Source organism: Aethalodelphis obliquidens, unplaced genomic scaffold (genome assembly GCF_003676395.1).
Source record: "Aethalodelphis obliquidens isolate GAN/ISIS:26980383/991018 unplaced genomic scaffold, ASM367639v1 scaffold21, whole genome shotgun sequence".
Lineage (NCBI taxonomy): Eukaryota > Metazoa > Chordata > Mammalia > Artiodactyla > Delphinidae > Aethalodelphis > Aethalodelphis obliquidens.
In genome coordinates, this window is record NW_020837965.1 from 6,423,473 (window position 1) to 6,445,010 (window position 21,538).

Here is a 21,538-nt window from a genome sequence, read left to right on the forward strand (position 1 = left end):
TAACTGCAACAGAAATACTGGGAACTCCCTCCTCCACCAACTCTCCACTAATAGGGTGGTCACTCTACTGCAGACAAAGCCAGCTAAGAACACTGAAGTCTCAACTGTAATTTCCCCAGATTGTTTATAAGGCTTCAGTTATGAATATAACTTATGAATAGATATTTTTTAAAATCTTCAACAAAATACTAGCAACCAGAATCCAGAAACATATAAAAAGGTTTTTACAGCATAATCAAGTAGGATTTATCCCAAGAATGCAAGGCTGCACTAATATCTGAAAATTAATTAATGTAATATGCCATATTAGTAAGAATTAGGGACATAAAGCCACATGATCATATCAAAAGGTGCAGAGAAATCATATGATGAAATTCAACACCCATTCACGATGGAGACACTCAACAAGCTAGGAATTGAAGGGAACTTTCTCAACCTGATAAAAACATTTATAAAAACCCCACAACTACTATCATACTTAATGGAAAAAGACAATGCTTTCTCCCTAAGATCAGAAACAAGAAAAGAATATCTGCTCTCACCACTTCTATTCAACACTGTATTAGGAGGTCATGGCAGGGCAATTTTGCAAGAAAATGTAACAAAATATATCCACATTAAAAAAAAAGAAGTAAACATATTTGCATCTTTTTTGCAGATAACATGCCCCTGTATAAGAAAATTCTAATGATTTCACTAAAAACATATTAGAATAAAATAGTTCAGCAATGTTGTAGTATATAAGGTCAATATACATAAATCAATTGTATCTCTATATACTTGAATGATCAATCCAAAAATAAAGTTAAAAGTCAACTGTATGTACAATAGCATCAAAAGGATAATATACTTAATAATACACCTTTAAAAAGAACTGCAAAACACACTCTGAAAATATCTGAAAGAAAAATAACTCTACAAAACACTGCTGAAAAAAACTTTTAAATACCTAAATAAATGGGACCATATCCCATGTACAAAGATCAGAAGACTTAATATAGTTTAGACAAAAATACTCCCCAAACATCCTACAAATTCAATGCAATTCCAATCAAAATCCCAGCTGGTTTTTTGGAGAAATTGACAAGTTGATCCTAAATTTCATATGGACATTCAAGGGACCCAGAATAGCCAAATAAAGTGTTGAAAAATAAGGACAAAGTTGGAGGACTCACTCTTACCCATTTCAAAGCTTACTACAGAGCTACTGTAATCAAAACAGTGTGGTACTGGCATAGGATAGACATATAGATCAATGAAATAGAATTGAGAGTCCAAAAATAAAACTATACATATACAGTCAACTGACTTTCAACAAGAGTGCCAAAACAATCTGATGAGGAAAGAATAGTCTATTCAACCAGTGGTGCTGGGACAACTGAATAGTCACATGTAAAAGAATAGAGTTGAACCCATACCTCATACCACATAAAAAAATTAACTCAAAATGGATCAAAGACCACATGTAAAAGAATAGAGTTGAACCCATACCTCATACCACATAAAAAAATTAACTCAAAATGGATCAAAGACCTAAATGTAATTGCTAAAAATATGGCTACAAAATAAAATAAAATAAATAAATAAATAAATAATTTAAAAATAAATAAATAAAAATATAAGACTCCTAGAAGAAAACAGGGAAAAGTCTTTGTGACTCTGGTTTGGCAATCATTTCTTAGACATTACACCAAAAGCACAAGCAACCAAAGAAAAAAGCTGATAAGCTGAACTTAATCAAAATGTAAAATATTATGCTTCAATGGTCACAAGTAACAAAGTGAAAAGACAACTCACTAAACAGGAGAGAATACTTATAGATCACATATCTGAGAAAGGACTTGTATCCTAGGATATGTAAAGAACTCAAATAATAAATTAAAAGATAACAAATTGAGCAAAAGATCAAAATAGACATTTCTCCAAAGAAGATATATGAATGGCCAATAACCACATGAAAAGATGCTCAACATCACTAGCCATCAGGGAAATGCAAATCAAAACCACAATAGAATTCCATTTCACATCCAGCAGGATAGCTATAATCAAAAAAACCCCAGATGATAACAACTGTTAGTGTATATACAGAGAAATTAAAATTCTCATATACCAACAATAGGAATGTACAATGGTGTAGTCACCTTGGAAAAACAATCTGGACTTTCTTCAAAAGCTTAAACATAATTACCGTATAACTCAGCAATTCTCTCCTAGGTATGTACCTATGAGAAATGAAAACACACATTCACACAAAAAACTTGTACTCAAATGTTCATAGCAGCACTATTCATGACAGGCAAGAAATAAAAATAATAGAAATGAACATCAACTGGTAAATGAATGTGGTATATCCATACAATGGACAGTTATTTAGCAAGAAGAAGTAAAGTAATGATACATACTACAACACAGATGAACCTTGATAATATTCTACTAAATGAAAGAAGTCAATCATAAAGGATTGCATATTTTATGATTCCATTCATAGCAAATGTCCAGAACAGACAAATCTATAGAGATAAAAGCAGATTACTTGTTGACTAGTGCTACAGGGAGGGTGGGATGGGCAGATAAGGATGTGATGGCTAATAGTCCAGATTGTCTTTTTGGGGTGATAAAAATGTCCTAAAATTCATGTAGTGATGGCTGTACATCTCTGTGAATATACTAAAAACTACTGAATGGTAACTCTAAATAGGTCAAATGTATGGTACATGAATTATACCTCAACTTAGCTGTTATGTAACAAAAGAGAGGGAGGGAGGGAGGGAGGGAGGGAGGAAGGAAGGGAGGAAGGGAGGAAGGGAGGGAGGGAGGGAGGAAGGAAGGAAGGAAGGGGAAAGTAAAAGGGGATAGATCAACAAAGCTAAAATTAAACCTCCCTGCGAGATGAGATCTGGCTGACCTGGCTTTAGTACTTGCTATACAATTTTTAGGCCTCTGTCTTGTCCATATGTCACTAGATAAATACAGGAAGTCCTCAACTTAAATTAGGATGTGAACTTCCAATTATGACTACAGAAATTTAATTAAGTCTGCTTCATTTCCCAATATCCACCTTGAAATACTATTGCAAATAGAAAAAGAGAAAAAAACTTCCATAGCACAGAAAACATGGTCAATTCTGCCAGATTAAAGGAGCACTTTCTACTATAACATTCCACTATGCATTTAGGAAGAAAACACGGTGAGGGTGAGGGATATACCATCATCCCCATCTAACCACAATATGAGAGACAAGGATGTGAATTGGACTGCTCTTTAGAAAGCATACTCTCTAAGTAGAGTGGAGCAAATATCGGAGGCTGGAAGTCAGGAGGCTGTTACAATATTCCAAACAAGTGAAAATGGTAAGGGTTGAGCCAAAATGTATGTATTTGGACTTAAATGTGAGGCGGGTAAGGAAGAGAAAGGAATCAGTATTGATGGCCAATTTTTAGCTTAAATTGAAACAGGAAACCTAGAAGAAGCAATGATTTAGGGGTTAAGAAGTTAACATTAGGATGAAACATATAGAAGTTGTTAGGAACAAAAGATACAGAAGCATAGACGACTAATTGGATATCTAATTATATATATATAGCTCTAAAGCTCAAGAGATATGGCCAAGAGATACAAACTAAAGAATCAACAGCCTAAAGGAAGTTAATGGCATAGGAAGAGATAAAATAGCTCATAAAGAATATCCACAGAGAAAATAGAAGAGGGTTTAGAAGAGATAAACACAAGAGAATTTCAAAATAAAATGGAGATGTAGATAGAAAGTCGGGAGGAAAATACAAGAGTCTGGGGCGATAGAACCCCAAAGGAAGAAAATACTACAACAAGGTGGATATCCTCAATGTCAAAGACTCAAAAGGAAGGGACAGGTATATCTAAAAATATACATTTTTGTCAAAAATAACTGCAGCTCAGCCCACTAGATCAAAATAGGACTGAAAGCATGAACACCAAACTGTTTATGGTGATTATGCCTTTATACCTACAAAAGATGAGTGTAAATATCGAAATTTCATTCTCAATATTGCTATATTTGTTACTGTTTATTTCTCCATTTAGCTATGTTAGTTTTTCCTTTAAATATTTAGGTGCTCCAACATTGGGCACATATCTACAATTGTTCTCTCTTCTTGTATTGATTCCATTATAATGACCTTCTTTGTCTCTTTTTATCATTTTTTGTTTACAGTCTATTTTGTCTGATATAACTAGAGCTACCCTTGCTTTTTTCGTTTTCTCTTTTTTTTTTTTTGGGGGGGGGGTTGGGTTACCATTTGCCTGAAATGTCTTTTTCCATCACTTCACTTTCAATCTATGTGTACCTTTAAGGCTAAAGTAAGTCTTTAATAGGCAGCATATTTCTGGATCTTGTTTTTTCCTATCCATTTGGCTATTCTATGTCTTTTAATTAGAGAATTTAATCCATTTACATTTAAAGTAATTATTGATAGGTAAGGGCTTACTATTGTCACTTTGTTAATTGTTTCCTAGATGTTTTGTAGGTTCCTTGTTCTTTGATTCTTATCCTGCTGTCTTTTTTGTGTGTGTTTTGTTGTCTTCTGGTATCAGTAGGCTTTGACTTCTTTATCATGTTGTTTTATGTAATTATTATAGGATTTCCCCTTGTGGTTACCATGAGGCTGACATAAAATATCTTAAATGTGTATCACCCTATTTTAAACTGATAACAACTTAACTTCAATAGAATTCATAAACTTTACACTTTTACTTCTCTTCCCCCTCACATTTTAGGTTACTGCTGTTACAATTTACATTTTTTTAAAAAATTCTTTAACTAAGATTGTATGGCTATATGTGTGTGTGTACAGTTAGTTACAATCTCCAAAATGAGAATGTATTCAATGCACTAAATAATAAAAATTATTCTAGACAATTATTCAGTAAGTTTGATACGGGTCATTGGAAAATGATTCTAAAACATTACTACTTAAGTCATTAATTTATTAATTGATATTAACTAGGAAAAATAAGGAAAAGCCTATGTTATCACTGCTTCTATATTAAAACTACAATCTGAATCTGTAGATCATACCTTCTATTAACCTCATCAATCTTTGCCAGCTCCTCAAGAAAAATAAATAAAATGAAAAGCCCCGGTGACTATCATATTATTATTGGTATGATGCAAGGAAATAAGGGAAAGGTTAGATGTATAGTTTCTGGAAAAGATATATTTTCAACAAAGTCTTTTTGCTGTTTATTTGGCACCTCAAACATACACACATCTTTATTCTTGTATGTTAAAGAATTTAATATAATAAACCCTCAACACATTTTTCAAGAATTTTATAATAATATTCTTCGATTAAAATCTCCTAGGGAGTTTCCAAAACAACCAACATACGTGCATGCGCACACACACCCACACGCACATTACAGCTAGTTTTGCACATCATGAGGCCCTGACACATGTAATTAAATGAACAATTAGATGCTGTTAATTTTTTTTGGAAAGACATAGCACCTTGCATCTAAGTAATAAAATAGAAAAAGAGAATGGTATCTTGAAAACAGAAAAAATCCAAAGTTCTTTTAGTTTTAATATATTAAGAAAGTTTAATTAATATTCAAAAGTAACACATTTAGGACCTGAACACTATCAATTTGAATTATGAAAAATACAATCACAAAGAAGAAGGGCTGAAAGGATGTACATACAAAAGCCCTGATAACTCTATGCCATGTAGGCATGGTCCTAAACAGCAGCTTTCAGATGCTAATCCCCTCAGGATTAGTCTAAAATCAGATAATTAATATTATCACAGATGGCTAGGTATTAGAATATAAATTGATGTATTAATATGTTGGAGACAAGTAAATGAAATAACCTTGACATACAGAAGAAATACATACATGCAACATGAAATCTGAAACATTAACCAGAAGGAATGCACTTAAAAAAAATCAAATATGGATTGATAAAAGGTATGAGGTTCACAGCTGACCATAAAAATCCTTGTGAGGAAAGAGTAAAAGGAGTCAGATTATTCAACCTCTTATTTACAGGAAGACCAACATGTTCTAGGACCAAGTCCCTATTAGATAATATTATAGGAGTTAATTTCATTGGTTTACATCAGAGACATCAAATGTACATGCTAAAGGTGCCAGATAGGAAACATCTGTAAAAGTACATAGAAAATATGTTCTCTTTTGTTTTTCTTGAAAAGTTCAATTCAGGCTACTATGTTACTATTTACCATTTTGAACCACGCATGGATACAAGAGATAAATCCACTTCTCTTCAATCAACTTCAAAAAAAAATAATGTGCAAGCCTAAAGATAACATCAAGTAATACTTTTCTTCCATATTGGGAGTCAACAGAAAATGATGGTGATTATGTCAAACGATAGCTAACTATATTAAGAAAGCTTAATGAACAGTCAAAAGTAACACATTTAGGATCTGAACATTATCAATTTCGAATATAAAAATGCAACCACAAAAAAGAAAGGCAAGATAGGGCACCACATCTAATGTGGTGTCATGTCCATGGTTCTTCTTCTTAACTCTGTTTTCTACCACAACGGAATGAAACCCTAGTGTTATCAGATCCTCTGATATCTCAAAAGGAAAACAATTTCATGTTGCAATAATACACTTAATTGAATTTTTTAAAATGTTCATTACCAAATCAATTTTTTTAAACTCATGTGGTCCAAACAAAATGAGTCCCTGGGGATCACCAGCTTCAATCATCTGGTTTAATCTGTTCTTTCCCAATGATTTAATGGCAAATTTAGAAAATACCTTCACATTTCTTTTTCATAATGCTTTCCTTATTCCATCCCAGTCTTTGGCCCGTGTTCACTACCGTTGCTAAGAGATGATAATAAAAAAACAATTCTGTTTTGTCATAACAATAATCCTACTGGTTCTGATAAAAACAAAACAATAACAAAAAATTATTTGCAACAAAGCATTAATCAGGTTTGATCTGTGTTACGGACTGAATTACATCCCTCTCAAAATCATATGTTAAAGCCCTAACTCTCAGTGTGACTGAATTTGGACACAGGGCCTTTAGGGAAGTAATTAACGTTAAATGAGGCCATAAGGGTAGGGCCCTAATCCTATAGGGCTAGTGTCCTTATAAGAAGAAGAGACACTATCTGACTCCTAACCTTCAACTTCTCCAACCATACCGCTAGCCCCCACATGAGAGGTGGCCGTCTACAAGGCAAGGAGAAGTCTCACCAGAAACCAACCCTGGCAACGTGATCTTTGACTTCTAGGCTCCAGAGCTGTGAGAAAATAAATACCTGTTGTTTAAGCTACCCAGTTTTGTTATGGCAGCCCTAGCAAACTAATACAGTATGACCTATGGCTCCAGTTAATTCCTATTGAGCCTTTATTCCATTGCCATACAAAATTAAAAATAGGTTATAGTTAAGATGCTTGATATGAATTGAATAAGTATCAGAATATATTATTAATCCTATGAAACAAATTAACTTATGGAAATTTAATCAACCAATAATCAATTAAGAGAATCAGAGTCTGTTAGAGAAACACCCGTTATCTATCATTCATTAAGTATCTTGGAGAAACAGCTTGGAACACAGTATAGGAATAACTTTACCAATTCCAAACAATAATTAGCTGACAAGGCTATTAATCACAGTGCAAACACCATTCTATTAACCACTCACAAGAGCATCTTACAGATTACATAATAGGCTCATTTATTTAACTACATCAACAAGTATCGCTAAGTAAGCCAAAATAGGGAAAGAATTTCTAAATAAGGTAGTTTTTTACCCTCTTAGTTGACAGCTTGCAACTAGGTGGGAATATTTTGAAGTATCTAGTAAAACAATCAAAATGATCTTTTTAATCTGTAAGAATCCTCTAATGAGATCCACTGGAATAATATACCGAAAGTCACTAAGGAGTGACTCAAAGCTAAAAACCAAGGAAAACAGAAAATTCAAATAAAAGATTATAGTTGACAGAGTTAGCAATAATATCGGGAACCATAATTTTGCTGCTTTTAACTACTATGCTTCCTTCACCAAAACTCTAAAAACAATTTTGAGAGAAAATGCTTACGTAAGAACCAGAGATAAAGAGGATGGCGATTCTTTAAAATGTGCTAGATCACCAAAACAAGAATTAAACCAGAGCTGCAAAGTTCAAATCTAAATCAACCTCAGAATGTCATTTTCAATTATACTTTCTCCACTTTTCTGCTTGGTTTGAAAATAATCTGGAAGAAATATACCCATAATCATAGTACATATTAAAAAATACAAAATGCTTCCTCCAATTAAGCTGAGTGTGTTCCCTGTATACTACCTAAGGATATTTCCACCACGTGAATGAAGATACCTGAGTATTTGTATCACATTTTGATGTCTACACTGGAACGATAAAATACTAGATGGTCATTTGCATCCTTCAACAAGAATTAAATACAGTAGGTCTAATACTTCTCACACAATAACTGTTTTTAAAAAATCCCCATCACTAAAAAGACAATATATAAATGTAAGGTTTATATTCAAGTGTAGGTCACACAATCAGTAGAAAAAAACAATGGCACAGAGTTCAGAGATCCAGGTTCCCAAACCCTTCTCAGAAACTAGTTTTATGTCCTTAGATAAAACTCAAAACTCCCAGGACCCATTTCTCATCTACAAAATGAGAAAGTCAAACTTCACAATCTCTAATGCTGCTTCAGTTATAATGCAAAAACAGTAGGGAAAAGCAAATGCTTGTCAACGCGTGAAACACGTTATATTGATACTATAAAAAGTGGGACTCTTTGGGATGATACCAAATAGGATAATATAGGAAAATCCCCAAATAACTTGGAAGTATATTTCTTATTTATATAATCTTAAAATTTACAGTACTGATCAAAGAAAACCAATATTTGAGAACTGACATATTTACTGAAATCTAATCTGCTTGTTATTTATTCATTGGTGATATTTAAGCTGAGGAAGTAACCTGAGTAGGAAAATGCAGCAAGGCTAATTACTCTCTAAAAAAAATATTTATTGAGCATTTAGCCAAGCCTGTGGTAAGCACTAAAGATGCAACAGGAACAGGATAGACACAGGTCTCCCCTCATAACGCTTACAGATTAAAGAAAGAGGAGAAGAGTAAATGGGAGTTTCAATACAGTGGGATAAAGGCCAAGAAGGAAAAGATCTTCAGAGCCAAAGAAGCATATAAATTCTCCTAAGATACACCTCTGTGCATCTTAAGAGAATAATTAATACCAGACTCCCAGAATTAAATGTGCTCTCTAAACAAAAGAGTACTGAGCCTCCTGCAATTGTGCTGAAGAGCAGTTGACATCAGCTTTTTTATTCACTATCATAAAATGATAAGTTAAGATCTGGGATCAAGAGTGATGCTTGCTAGTATTGTGGTTCCATCCTGAAAGTGAGTGCCTGATGGCTCTAGATTTGATGATTTGTGCCTACTTTCTCACTGCAAGTGTCTTAGCTACTTCTCATTTCTCTCCATGATTTGAAGCTAAACTCTGCTCTATGCCTTTGTCTCTGCTTCTCTTTAGGCATTCCTGTCCAGATGGAACTTTCTGGATATCAATCCCTGTGGTGGAAACTCTTCCAATACTTCTGCTAGCTTGCCTACCTAGGACCCTGCATGTCTGTCTATTCCAATACTAACCTTTGACTGTAGTCTTCTAGTTTAAATGGAAAATCCTGGACACCTCCTTCTCCATCAGCCTCTGACATAACATTAAACATCACTTGCATATTGTCACCAAAATGTTTCTTCAGTCTGTCCCTTCCTCTGAATCTCTACAATTTCCTAAATTCAAACTTTCACCCTACCTCAACCAGAGTCCTGGGTCTCACTCAAAGACCTCTTAACTGGTGTTCCTGCCTTTGGGCTTCCCACCTCTAATCTACCTTTCACATCACTATCAGAGTGATGCTTCTAAACTATGAATACGAACATTTCACTCTCCTGTTCAAAACTCCTTCATGATTCCCCACTAAATGCAGAGCTGACCCAACCTTTGAAAATGGCATACAATGCTCTTCTTGATGGATCTAATCTCTCCCTCCTTCTGGAGCCTCATCCCTGACATTCCCTGACTCGCATTTCCATACTGTATGTAGTACTGCCAAATCACTTGGGGTTTCTTTTGCATTTATCATGCTGTTTCTCTTCCAGGCCATTCCTACAATTGTTTACTCTGTATGTATGTTCCTTCCTCTTTACTTGGCTGGCTTCAAGATTTATCTGCGACATCAGCCTCCAAGGCAGCTTTTACATACCTCTGTTACAGCTCTTACATATAATGTTGAAATTATCTACATAAGTGTCGACTTTTCTAAAGAAAACATGTTCCTCAAGAGGAAGGATCATTTCTTTAATTCATTCGTTATATCCACAGCATGTAATATAAAATTGGGGCATAGTAGCTACTTAGAAAATTCTCTGCTAAACTGAATAAAATTTGGCCTCTGCATGCCTTGTCAGGATTTATGATAAACACAAATCCTTTATCTATGGGAACTCCTTGCATAACTTAACGACCACCTCAACCCTCTTCCTCCCTGCAGTGTGTTCTTCTTACCCTTTATTGGTCATTTTATCTATGAACCTGGTCCAACTCTTAGTTGGGTTTCATGTTTATGTTATGTCACCAATGCCAACCAAGCAACAGTGACACAATTCCCACCCAGTCCCTTAGTTCTTCTACAATTAACACTAAAAGAAGAAATTCATTTGGCAGATTTATGAAAACAATTACCAAATGCAATCAGAGGTCCTTCTAATAGAGCAAGATGTCAGCATGGACTCGCTGAATAGCAATTCTACTTTCCATATAGTTTTTGTCCTTTGATGTCAGATCTTATCTTCAATACTTATAGAGCTGTCCAGTCATAGTTCACAGTAATTACAGTATTGTAGCCCATCAATAACCTAAGCCATCTTTCTAGTAAATAGAGTCAATTCCTCCTTAGTCAGTTGGTCAGCGTAGTATTGCTTATCATGACCCTTTTACACTGTAGAGGAACAGTTGCCTCATGCAGTATTAAAACTTGTCTGATCAGAAGTTCAATCCCATTAAATGATAAGGGAAAACGGCTCACTCGCTCCCAAATTAAAGAGCTATGATTAAGAGTCATCTCTGGCTCTCATAATTTAATTGAACAACAGCAGTGAAAGCTTTCTGTTCAGAAATGATAAAGATTTTAACTTGAAAGAAAATTCCAAGTACATTACTCTGTTGTCAAAATTGTGGAGTTGGGAAAAAAAGAGAAATTCTTTATTAATGCACAAGAAGTTTCTATCTAAAAAATTCTGAGACAGCAAAACATGTCTAGTCTAAATTTACTACACAGGTAGCATAAATACAAGTTTGCATTTGGTTCTATCAAAAATGGTTAGGTATACACGGGATCACTGTATTTAAAGTAGGAGAGAAAATTTTATAAGGCTGAGTAAATTTCAATGTTCAATCATAATACTGTTAGTTTCTTATTAAGAATTTTTTTTTAAAGAGGCTTCTCTAATGAATACCTGGTTTTCAAAATGAACTCTGTTTTTGCACCACCTCCCACCTGTACCTTACTCACAAATCTCAGGGCCTTATCTGTGTTGACTCAAATATTCATCTTCTTGCCACTGTTATACTTAGCCAATTAGAGTACTTCTACATATTGTGTGTATGACTAAGTTTAAACATTGTATTTTTGCAGAAGCCTTCTCTGACATGCTGGCAGTGTCATACCCTCCCATCCTCCCAACATGAACACCATAGTTCTTCCTTCTTCTGTGTTCCTTTGTCAATGTTTACATATTTCTATAACAATATAAAACACTTCATGGATTTCTAAAATTTGTTTACATCTACATTTTCCCTATTAACTTTCACAGCTTGCTAACACTTAATATCCCCAATGTCTGTATACAAAACAGTACTCAATCAACAAATCTTGGCTGAATGAACAAAGACTTTAAATGGTAATGCACATAATAATAAGAATGTTAATTGTGAATCTGACATGGCATGTAATACATTTTCCCACTCTTTATATGGCACTGAGAAAGTCACATACCTTCTCAGAAACCTCACTTTGCTCATATTTTTAAATAAGGATATTGTACAAACTTAAAGTTTCTTTCTTGCAATAAAATCCTAAGTTGGACCACAATTGGTGAGGTTTATAGTACAGTTGGTTTTCTTATAGAATTTAAATGGGATGGAAGATTTTAGTAATTTAAAGCTGAAAAAAACTATTCTAAAAAGGAACGCAAGTGCTTAAGTATTGATAATTGAATAAACAGGTATCAACATCTTATATGGTCATAACTCTATATATTTAAATTAGTGAATTTCTAAGTTGATTTGATCTATGAAGATAGCTGATAACTATTTCACAGTGTAGAAGAATCTTTTTTGCTAAAATGAGCAAATTGTTCAATTTATTTATTTTTGGTTACCTTCCACTAAATTTAAATCATAATGCCAAAGAATCATGAAGCAGTGAAGTTATCTTCAGAACACAAAGTTTACCCCTCCCATTTTCTAAATGAGAAAACAAGACACCCAGAGAGATGAATGATTTGCTTGAGCCACAAAGAGATTTGGCAGGCTTTGAGCTAACCCTCCAGAATCAGAATGTAAGTATATATGTGTAAATGAAGGTTGGTTACAGCTGCCCTGACCTTTGTGCACCTCCAGAGACAAGGCCTATCCCAAGGAAAAGGCAGAGGAATTTGTCTCTCTGACAGTCTAATTCTGTTATTTCAACAGTTTTACTTACTGTCATTTATTCTTTCATTCCATGCCTATATATTTAAGCTAATTTTTAAATGTTAAACTAAAAGAACATGGAAGTTTCTGGAATGCATTACAATGATATCTTTCCCAGCAATGAAGTATTATGCTTTCATATGCTCAGTTATATGTCAAAATATACGACTAGCCCAAATAGGATGACTTGAAGGTCATAAACATTATGAAAACTTTAGGATTCAAAGATTAATTACCTTGCTTTCTGCTAACCAGCGATGTGGGTCATAATTAATATCAGGACCAGATGAAAAAACCTACAAAAAAGAGGAAATCGTCTATTAGATTTTTCTCTGAGGTGAACTTACATAAATGAAAATTCTTCACCATTACACCCAAAAGTTTAGTGTCTAAAGTTAAGGGTTTAAAAAGAAGAAAGTTCATACCAAGTATGAAACCAATTCCAAACCATTACTTATTTAACATGCCTATTTATGTAAGCATGTATACATGTATCCATGTATGTATGTATTGACAGTAAATATTTAGCTCACATAGAGAGACATGAATCACCTTTCAAGTGCTATTACTGCTTGAATCACTGAGTCTGATTCCATGGAGTTCTGCATGGCAAGCAGCCTCATTTAAACCAATTTATTTCATTTGTGTTTGTTTCTTTTCCTCAGTTTTGTTCCAGGTAATGTATTTCACAGTGAGTTAGATATAATTACATAGAAACCTAATTCTTTGTCTCATTTTTCCTTCTTTAATTTTATACTATGCGGGCCATTTTGTCTCATTAATGGTTGTGCAGAACTGACAGAACCTAATCAATATGACTTCATACCAACATCGCTTTGTAATTCATGATGGTAACAAAATTCTACCTTCACACCAACTCATTTATAAAATCCCTTGTCCTCTGGTTCTGCCTTATTACTGATAAAACTACACTCAAAGGTTGTCAATGACTTCCTAATTTTAAACACAAGTTTTTCTCAATGCCTACCTTCTTTGAACTCTGTGCTACCTATGATATTTTTACATCACTTTTTCCTAGAAATGTTCTGCTTAAAAATATCCTATCCCTTTGCAAGAGATGTCTATTCCTATTCTCAATACTTCTATACTTCTTAATGTGTGTGCACATCATTCCCCTAAGGAATATCATTAGGTAATTCATTTAGACATATGATGAATGCATAATGAGTGCTGACCACATGCCATATACAAGAGTGTTATATTCTTATATCCAACCCTTCCCTCATCCATGTTTCTCATTATCTAAATCTCACTCAACTCTTGTGTCTTGCCTGCCTTTTCAGTGAGATTTCCCTTAATCACTCTAGTCCATAGTGTTTTCTTCCTCTTCTACCTCTGTACCATGTTGAATATTTGTAAACATCAATTTATCATTGATTATGATGTTTTTATTATTCTTTTTCATTGATCTATGTCATAGTCTCAAGTCTTCAGTGATCTAAGGTATAGTACTCAAGATTAAAGTCCAAAATAATTTGAGATAAGTACAATGTTCATATTTTGTGACTTGCTTTACAAATTTATATATAGTTTAGTATTTAAGAACAGTCACTTGATCACTTATAAGTGGTGTGACTTAATTCCTCTAAGCTGTAGGTTACCATCTGTAAAGTGAGTAAACTACCTCCTCAGGCCAAGGTATAAATTAAATAAAATGGGTGTTAGCACAGTGTCAGGCATACAGAACACCATTATCACTACTAACTGCGTATCAAGATATAAGCATCAATAAATACACTTCAGGGCTTCCCTGGTGGCACAGTGGTTGAGAGTCTGCCTGCCGATGCAGGAGATACGGGTTCGTGCCCCGGTCCGGGAAGATCCCACATGCCGCGGAGCAGCTGGGCCCGTGAGCCATGGCCGCTGAGCCTGAGCGTCCGGAGCCTGTGCTCCGCAACGGGAGAGGCCACAACAGTGAGAGACCCGTGTACCACAAAAATAAATAAATAAATAAATAAACAAATAAATAAATGCACTTCAAAGTCTATTATGACAAGAGCACTGTAACAGGCATTTGTCATAAAAAGATTAGAGAAACAGAAGCCATATACATGGTAATATGAGTATACTACAAAAAAAGCTCTACATAATAAGGACAGCTATCATTAGTTGAGTATCTACTAAGTGCAAGATACTTCACACTATGATGTGCACCTTCTATATCTATTTTTACTTTATCTTCATAATAACCCAACTTATAAATGGGACATGAATTCTTAGAGAGAATAGAGATTACATAACTCATCCAAGGGCATATATTAACAATCTGAACCCACATCTGTCTTGGTCCAAAGCCTATCCTCTTCATGCTCCACAAATAAATGCTAAAACCAAGTGTTAGGGGAAAAGCTCTGGAATTATCAAAGATTGGTCAATGAAAATGTTGTATCTTTAATTCAGACACTTTTCTAATTGCTTCATAATAGTGGTGGTTTATTAAGTGTCTAACCATAGGTTTTCAATCACTGCATGCACTTACTAATGTGGAATAAGTAATAAATATGGCACTGAAAAAAGAAAATATAATTAGAAATAATGCCAATATTCCCAAAGACTTTTCTCAGACTCATTTGCTGCATATCTATTATGCAATCCATTCCATAGACAGTCACTTTCAACATAAAATGGCTGAAAATTTCATGAGCAATATTTCAAAAATGAACAAATGACCAGGAATAATTGGAATTATTCCATTTTGAAAACATTTTACAAGGACCACCGATCTCCCCTATATTTCTGAACTATAAAGCAAAGAATCAATTTTATTTTAACAAACACCTTGGTGGTTTCTGTGAGGTGAGAGCAAGTGTTATGTTCTTGAGTATTCCTCTTTTTTTTTTTCAATTTTATAGGAATGAAACAACAGAAGTTATTAATGGAAAGAGATCCACAATGGAAAAAAAAAGAATTCTTAAAAAAAAATCTTAATAGAATTTCCATTCTTTTAGATTTACTTTCCACCCATCACTAAGATTGAATTAGTCTTTCTCTAGGGGAAGAGGTGTAAAGACCTATTACCACAGTCACTGCATTCTTGAAAGCCTATTAAAGAATAGGGTACTTTTCAGAATATTGGAAGGATAATTTGAACCTCATAAAGAAATAAAATATTTAAGCCATCTGCTATCTGCACACTATGTTTTAGCCTGTAATTGGCCATAACAAGGTTTATATATCTTATAACACAATCCAAATGTTTCCATTTTTACATCACTACTTGACTGAAAACAAGCCATCCTGACACAAATTCTTAAATACAGAATAAATACTGCATTGTTAATCTGTGCATCTTTGTGATAAAATTAGGATTTCAAGGCTTTAAATATATGTAAACAAGACAAGTCCTAAATAAAGCATCATTCGACAGGGAAAAGAATAAACCAGCATTATAACAGGACTGAAAGTTGGTTTTCCCCTAAAGCCAATTACTTCTCATACTTGGCTCAGAGTCCTCTCAAATTGACGTCTGAGCTTTTTAAAAAATGTATATAAAAATATATATTGTAGAAATTCCATCAACTCCACCAAATTCTACCAGCTGAAATATTTCTTTTAAAGTTGAATCCTAAGGCACAAGTGTAGAATTATCACTTGATTTTCTTTAAAACATTACTTAAGGAAAAAAAAAAAAAAAAGATGGGCAGGAAGAGAGGAACAGCAGGAAGAAAGAGGGGAAAGTAGTTTAGGGAAGAGTATTTTTTTTATTAATTAATTAATTTATTTATTTTTGGCTGCATTAGATCTTCATTGCTGTGAGCGGGCTTTATCTAGTTGCGGCGAGCCAGGGCTACTCTTCGTTGCGGTGCATGGGCTTCTCACTGTGGTGGCTTCTCTTATTGCAGAGCACGTGCTCTAGGAGCGCAGGCTTCAGTAGTTGTGTCTCGCAGGCTCTAGAGCACAGGCTCAGTAGTTGTGGCACACGGGCTTAGCTGCTCCGCGGCATGTGGGATCTTCCCGAACCAGGGCTCAAACCCACGTTCCCTGCACTGGCAGGCGGATTCTTAACCACTGTGCCACCAGGGAAGTCCAAGGGAAGAATATTTTATATGAGAAAAAAGATGAATGACAAAATAATAAGAAGAAACATCTGAAGAGGTTTAAAAAAACCTTTATGCATAATATCATAATTCGAGTGCCGTCATATCATCAGATGAAATAAATACGGGGTAAATGATGGGCTAAATTATAATGTATTCTGGTTATACCATATTAAAGCACTGCAATGCTCTTTGTATGTAACACAGCAGTACTAGAACCTAGAGTCAAAAGAGGTGCTTACCTTCAAGGAATTAAGAACATCCATGATTAACATGTTTTTATTTACCATTTCACTAGGACTACATATTGAGTAGCAATAAGCCATTTTAAAGATAGGAAAACGAAAGTAAATGTAATTTTTTTAAATAGGGAAGGCAAATAGCACAGTGGTTACTTGTTTAAGCTCCACAGTTGGACACCCGAGGTTTGAAGTCCTAGTTCTAGCTTTTGACTAGATACGTGGCCAGGGGCAAGTTACTTAACCCTTCCAAGCCTTGTTTTCTCTTTTCTAAAATGGATTTAATCTGAGTACCTAAAGGATAGAGTGGTTTCAGCAATTAAGGGAGAGAATGCATACACCAGTACTTACTTACACGGTATCCGTAATATAATTAGTACTCAAAAGATGTTAGCCAGTAATATACTAACAACAACAAAAATAACCAGTGATAATAAAAAATTCAAAATCCAGGCTTCTTCACTCGAAGGATTTTGTTTTAGTCAGAACTGCTGCTTCCCTTGTAAGACATTTTCTTTTACAGAGTGAGATACAGGCAGTTCAGTGGAATAACAGCATACTATCTCTTACCATGAATGTACAATAGATAAAATAGCTCATTCTAAAAAATGCAAGATATTATTTTGTTTCATAAAACTCTCTGGAATAAAAATGTGACTACCATGTAACCATGCATTAAAATCTTCTTATAATTATATATTAGGAAACTAACTGAAAGGCACAATGAGAACTCATAATTACTTTCAATTTCTCCATTGAGTCCCTGGAGAAGGTTTTACAAGCTGCATCAATTTCCTTTCCTATCACACCAAGAATGGATTCCTGTTCAGTCTCCAGACAAAGAAGTTGATCCTTGAGCTGCAATCTGGCCTCTTCCATCCTCCTTGAGTGCTCTTCTTCATTGTTTATATGTTTTTCCTAAGGCATTGATAAGAAATAAAAACAGAAGTTAATTATTAAGTGGAGACAAGAAACACATGTAGTATCTGTACAACCAACTCAAAGAAGCGTATTAGAAAACAGCTTTCAATAAATATTAGTAAAACACTAGAAAAGGCAAAATGTCAAATAAGACAGTGCTTCTTCATTTCAGGAGAAGAAAAAAGTGTTACTACTACCTTTACCTCATTAAAACAGTTTTTTAAAATGTCTATGGTTTCAAATGCAGTTACACTGCATAAATGCTTTGAGTCATGAAAATTTGATAGAAGATGGAGGTACTTTTCAAGTAAGCAAATATACTTAATGAAAAGCGGTTTCTAAAGAACCCTTTAAGACAGGGGTCCCCAACCCCCAGGCGGTTACCGGTCCGCGGCCTGTTAGAAACCAGGCCGCACAGCAGGAGGTGAGCGGCAGGCGAGTGAGCAAAGCTTCAAGTGCCGCTCCCCTTTGCTCACATTACCGCCGGAACCATTCCCCCTGCCCCACATCTTGCACGAAAACGGTCCCTGGTGCCAAAAAGGTTGGGGACCGCTGCTTTAAGAGATTACAAGGACTTAGGGCCCCCCCTAGACAAAACAATTATCAATCATCATGATTACACAATTTACTTCAAAATTTATTAGAGAAATTCAAGTGGTATTACACAAGGCTTGGAGGAAAATAACAGAATCACTAGAATTCTAAGTATAAACAGTGGACCAAAAAGTCATGATGGCTGGCTAGTTATGCCTTCAGTCATTACATAGTAGCCTAATCATCTTTACCTACCCTAGTAAATACAACACAAGCAGGAAGATGATACGGCCAACAAACCAGCTTGAATTTAAAATAACAAAGAATTTTTCAATGAAAAGTAATCATGAAAAGTGGAATGGCATTCGAGCAGAATAATCATACATGATATTTCCTTGCAATTCAACTTACTTTAAAAAATGAAAGAAACACCCTCTGCGCAAAAGAACAGAGTCCTTTCACAACCTGTCTTCAGCTGTTCTCTCCAGCCTCATCTCCCTCCTTTCCACTCTCTCATACTTTAACTACTTTCAGCTCTCAAGTAGGTCTACATATGTCTCCTCCGCCCACATCTCATCTGAACAACTCACTCTGAAATTGCACTATTTCAAAATGGAACTGGCAGTCATGAGACAGCATTTACCTTCATGAGTACATCATCCCAATCTGGAGCTCAGCTTTGTAAACTTAGGAGCTGGATTTTCTTTTCTTTTTGGTACTCCAAGTTGAGTCATGTTTCAGCAGTAGAGTGCATTAAGCTCACAAGAGACAAATGTACACACTAGAATACCACTCAATTAACTACATTAGCTTACAGTGAGAACCATAACTGCCATATGGATCAGAATGTAGGTATTGTTGTTACATACCTACCCACCTATACATCTTATCCTTCAAAGTTTATCCTTCAAGACCCAGTCTCCTTTCTCTCCTGATCTCCCAATGCAGAATGTTTCCACAGTATATTATGTATCATGTAGTTTTTTTTAAAATGTACTAAGCTATACGATAATTATTTGGTCTTGCACCTGTCTGCCTTAATAAACTGATAATTTCAGGAGACCACGAAACATGTTTATAGTCATCTTTAAACTCCTCCACTTTGCTAAATACGTGATTTAAACATTTTTTGCAGACAAATTCAATACTGTAAAGATCATTTCATCAACTACCATGCAGATCTATATACTCAAAGGCCACTGAAGTGTGCTATGTTTCCTCTATACAAACATAGGCCTCCAAACAAACATAGGCCTGCAGTATTCTCGCTGATGTAATATTAATAAAGAAAACACTCTATCAGGGGTTGCTGACATACTTAGGGGACAACTGTTCATATTCGAAATCCACACAATTCACGAGGATGTTCTAACTGATCTTTCTTTTTTCTCTTCACTCACAGCCATCTTTCTTTTTCCACTGTCACTTTTCTGTGCTCTCTGTTACTTCCCTCATTAAAAAGAAGACAAAACTATTTCTACATTTTGATGTTCTTAAGAATGCTGAAATCACTTTAACAAAGACTGAAAATTTCATTATCCACTTCACTATCCTCTGTGAGACAGCATATCATGTCCAATCTCCCTTTGAAGTGAAACTCACAGAGCTATAAACTCACATAAACCTTAGAGAGCAGTGGGTTCAAGTATCTGTTCTTTCAGGATCCCCTTCTTTGACATTTCTGACAGATCGTCATCCAACCCCTACCTACACGACCAACTCAAGTTTCAAGGAAAAGAGTAATTGACAAAGCCGCAAAATCCTTCCATTAGTCTAAGTGCTATACTCAAAAATTAAAGTAAATAAATGAATCCTCCACCCCTACTGAATCTTCTGATGTTTCAGGCAAAGGTCCAGGTTCTTTTATTTAACTCGGTTTCAGACACTGCATCATACTGGTCCTCCATCCTTTCTGCATGTCCTTCAAGACCCTAAATCTAAGAGTTAAATAAGCTCTTCCATTCTGTACCTAAGCAACTGTAATTTGATTTCTTCACTCATTCTACAAATTTTTACGGAAGGCCTACTATGGCAGTACACTCTTCTGGATGCTAGGGATAGAGTAAATGAGATAGATATGGCTTTTACTCTCACAGAGCCAACAAATTTCTCCTTGAAATTTCTGGCTTGAGAATATCAATTTAAACACTAATTATGGCACCCAAAGAATTAGCTGTTTCTCCCACTTTCATGTTTCAGAAATAGCTCTACCAATGGAGCAAGCACAGCTAACTCTATGGGAGGAAGTTAAACTGGCTGACATTAATTCAATCAACCATCTCATTGGAGGCATATAGATTAATAAAAGCAGATGATAATATTTAGGCACTATTATGGCTATTCCCTGGTCTTCTAGTGAAATCAGAGGGAGCAGTAATTCTATGGCAACATTAACAAAAAGCTACCATATTTCAAGAGAACCAGAAGTAAGACGCGGTATTTCAGAGACTATTTAGAAACATGGAAGACACAGACAGTCCAACTTCAATGTTTCAGCGTAAATGGACACAGATGCCTGGGTCTTGGGAATATAAGGAGTTTCTTTGCAGCAGGTAGGGGGGTGGGGATAGCCTAAGCTGACTATGACGGTCTATATGATCCAAGAAAAGGGATATCAGTCCTAGACCATGACTGAGTTGGAGAAAGAACCTTAGAAAACAAACCCAACGCTTAATTTTATGAAATGAGGAAACCAAAGTTCAGACAAAGCAACTTGACTGAAGTCAAAGAGCCAATAACCCGTAAACTGAGTCCCAACTCCCTTACTAGTGCTCTCTACTGAAATGCTATAAAGGTTGAGTTCTTAAAACTGAAGTTTAGAAAGCCAATGTGAAAAACTCAAAAAAGTTGTCAGTAGGTGTTAGGGAAGGTAATAGTCTTGTTCAGGCTTCAGAGGCAACAATAGGCCTTTGACCAAACAAAGACCCTGAAGGGAGCTACGTGCCAAACTGCTGGACCACGTAGGTCAGCAGAAATGGCGCTAGCAAGCCTGAAAACCAACAGATAAGGAAG

General features: G+C 35.1%; 1 protein-coding gene across 5 annotated transcripts in view; it reads right to left on the reverse strand.

Annotated features, from left to right (window-relative positions):
• The window catches only part of CEP128 (centrosomal protein 128), a 438,638-nt gene that overhangs the window by 237,748 nt on the left and 179,352 nt on the right, over window positions 1-21,538 (reverse strand). For all 5 annotated transcript variants that reach the window (XM_027120216.1, XM_027120215.1, XM_027120217.1 and 2 more), the window contains 2 exons: window positions 17,813-17,989; window positions 13,011-13,070 (listed from right to left, as the gene is read on the reverse strand). In XM_027120216.1, the coding sequence (XP_026976017.1) occupies window positions 13,011-13,070; window positions 17,813-17,989 (237 nt within the window). The remainder of the gene's footprint in view (window positions 1-13,010; window positions 13,071-17,812; window positions 17,990-21,538) is intronic.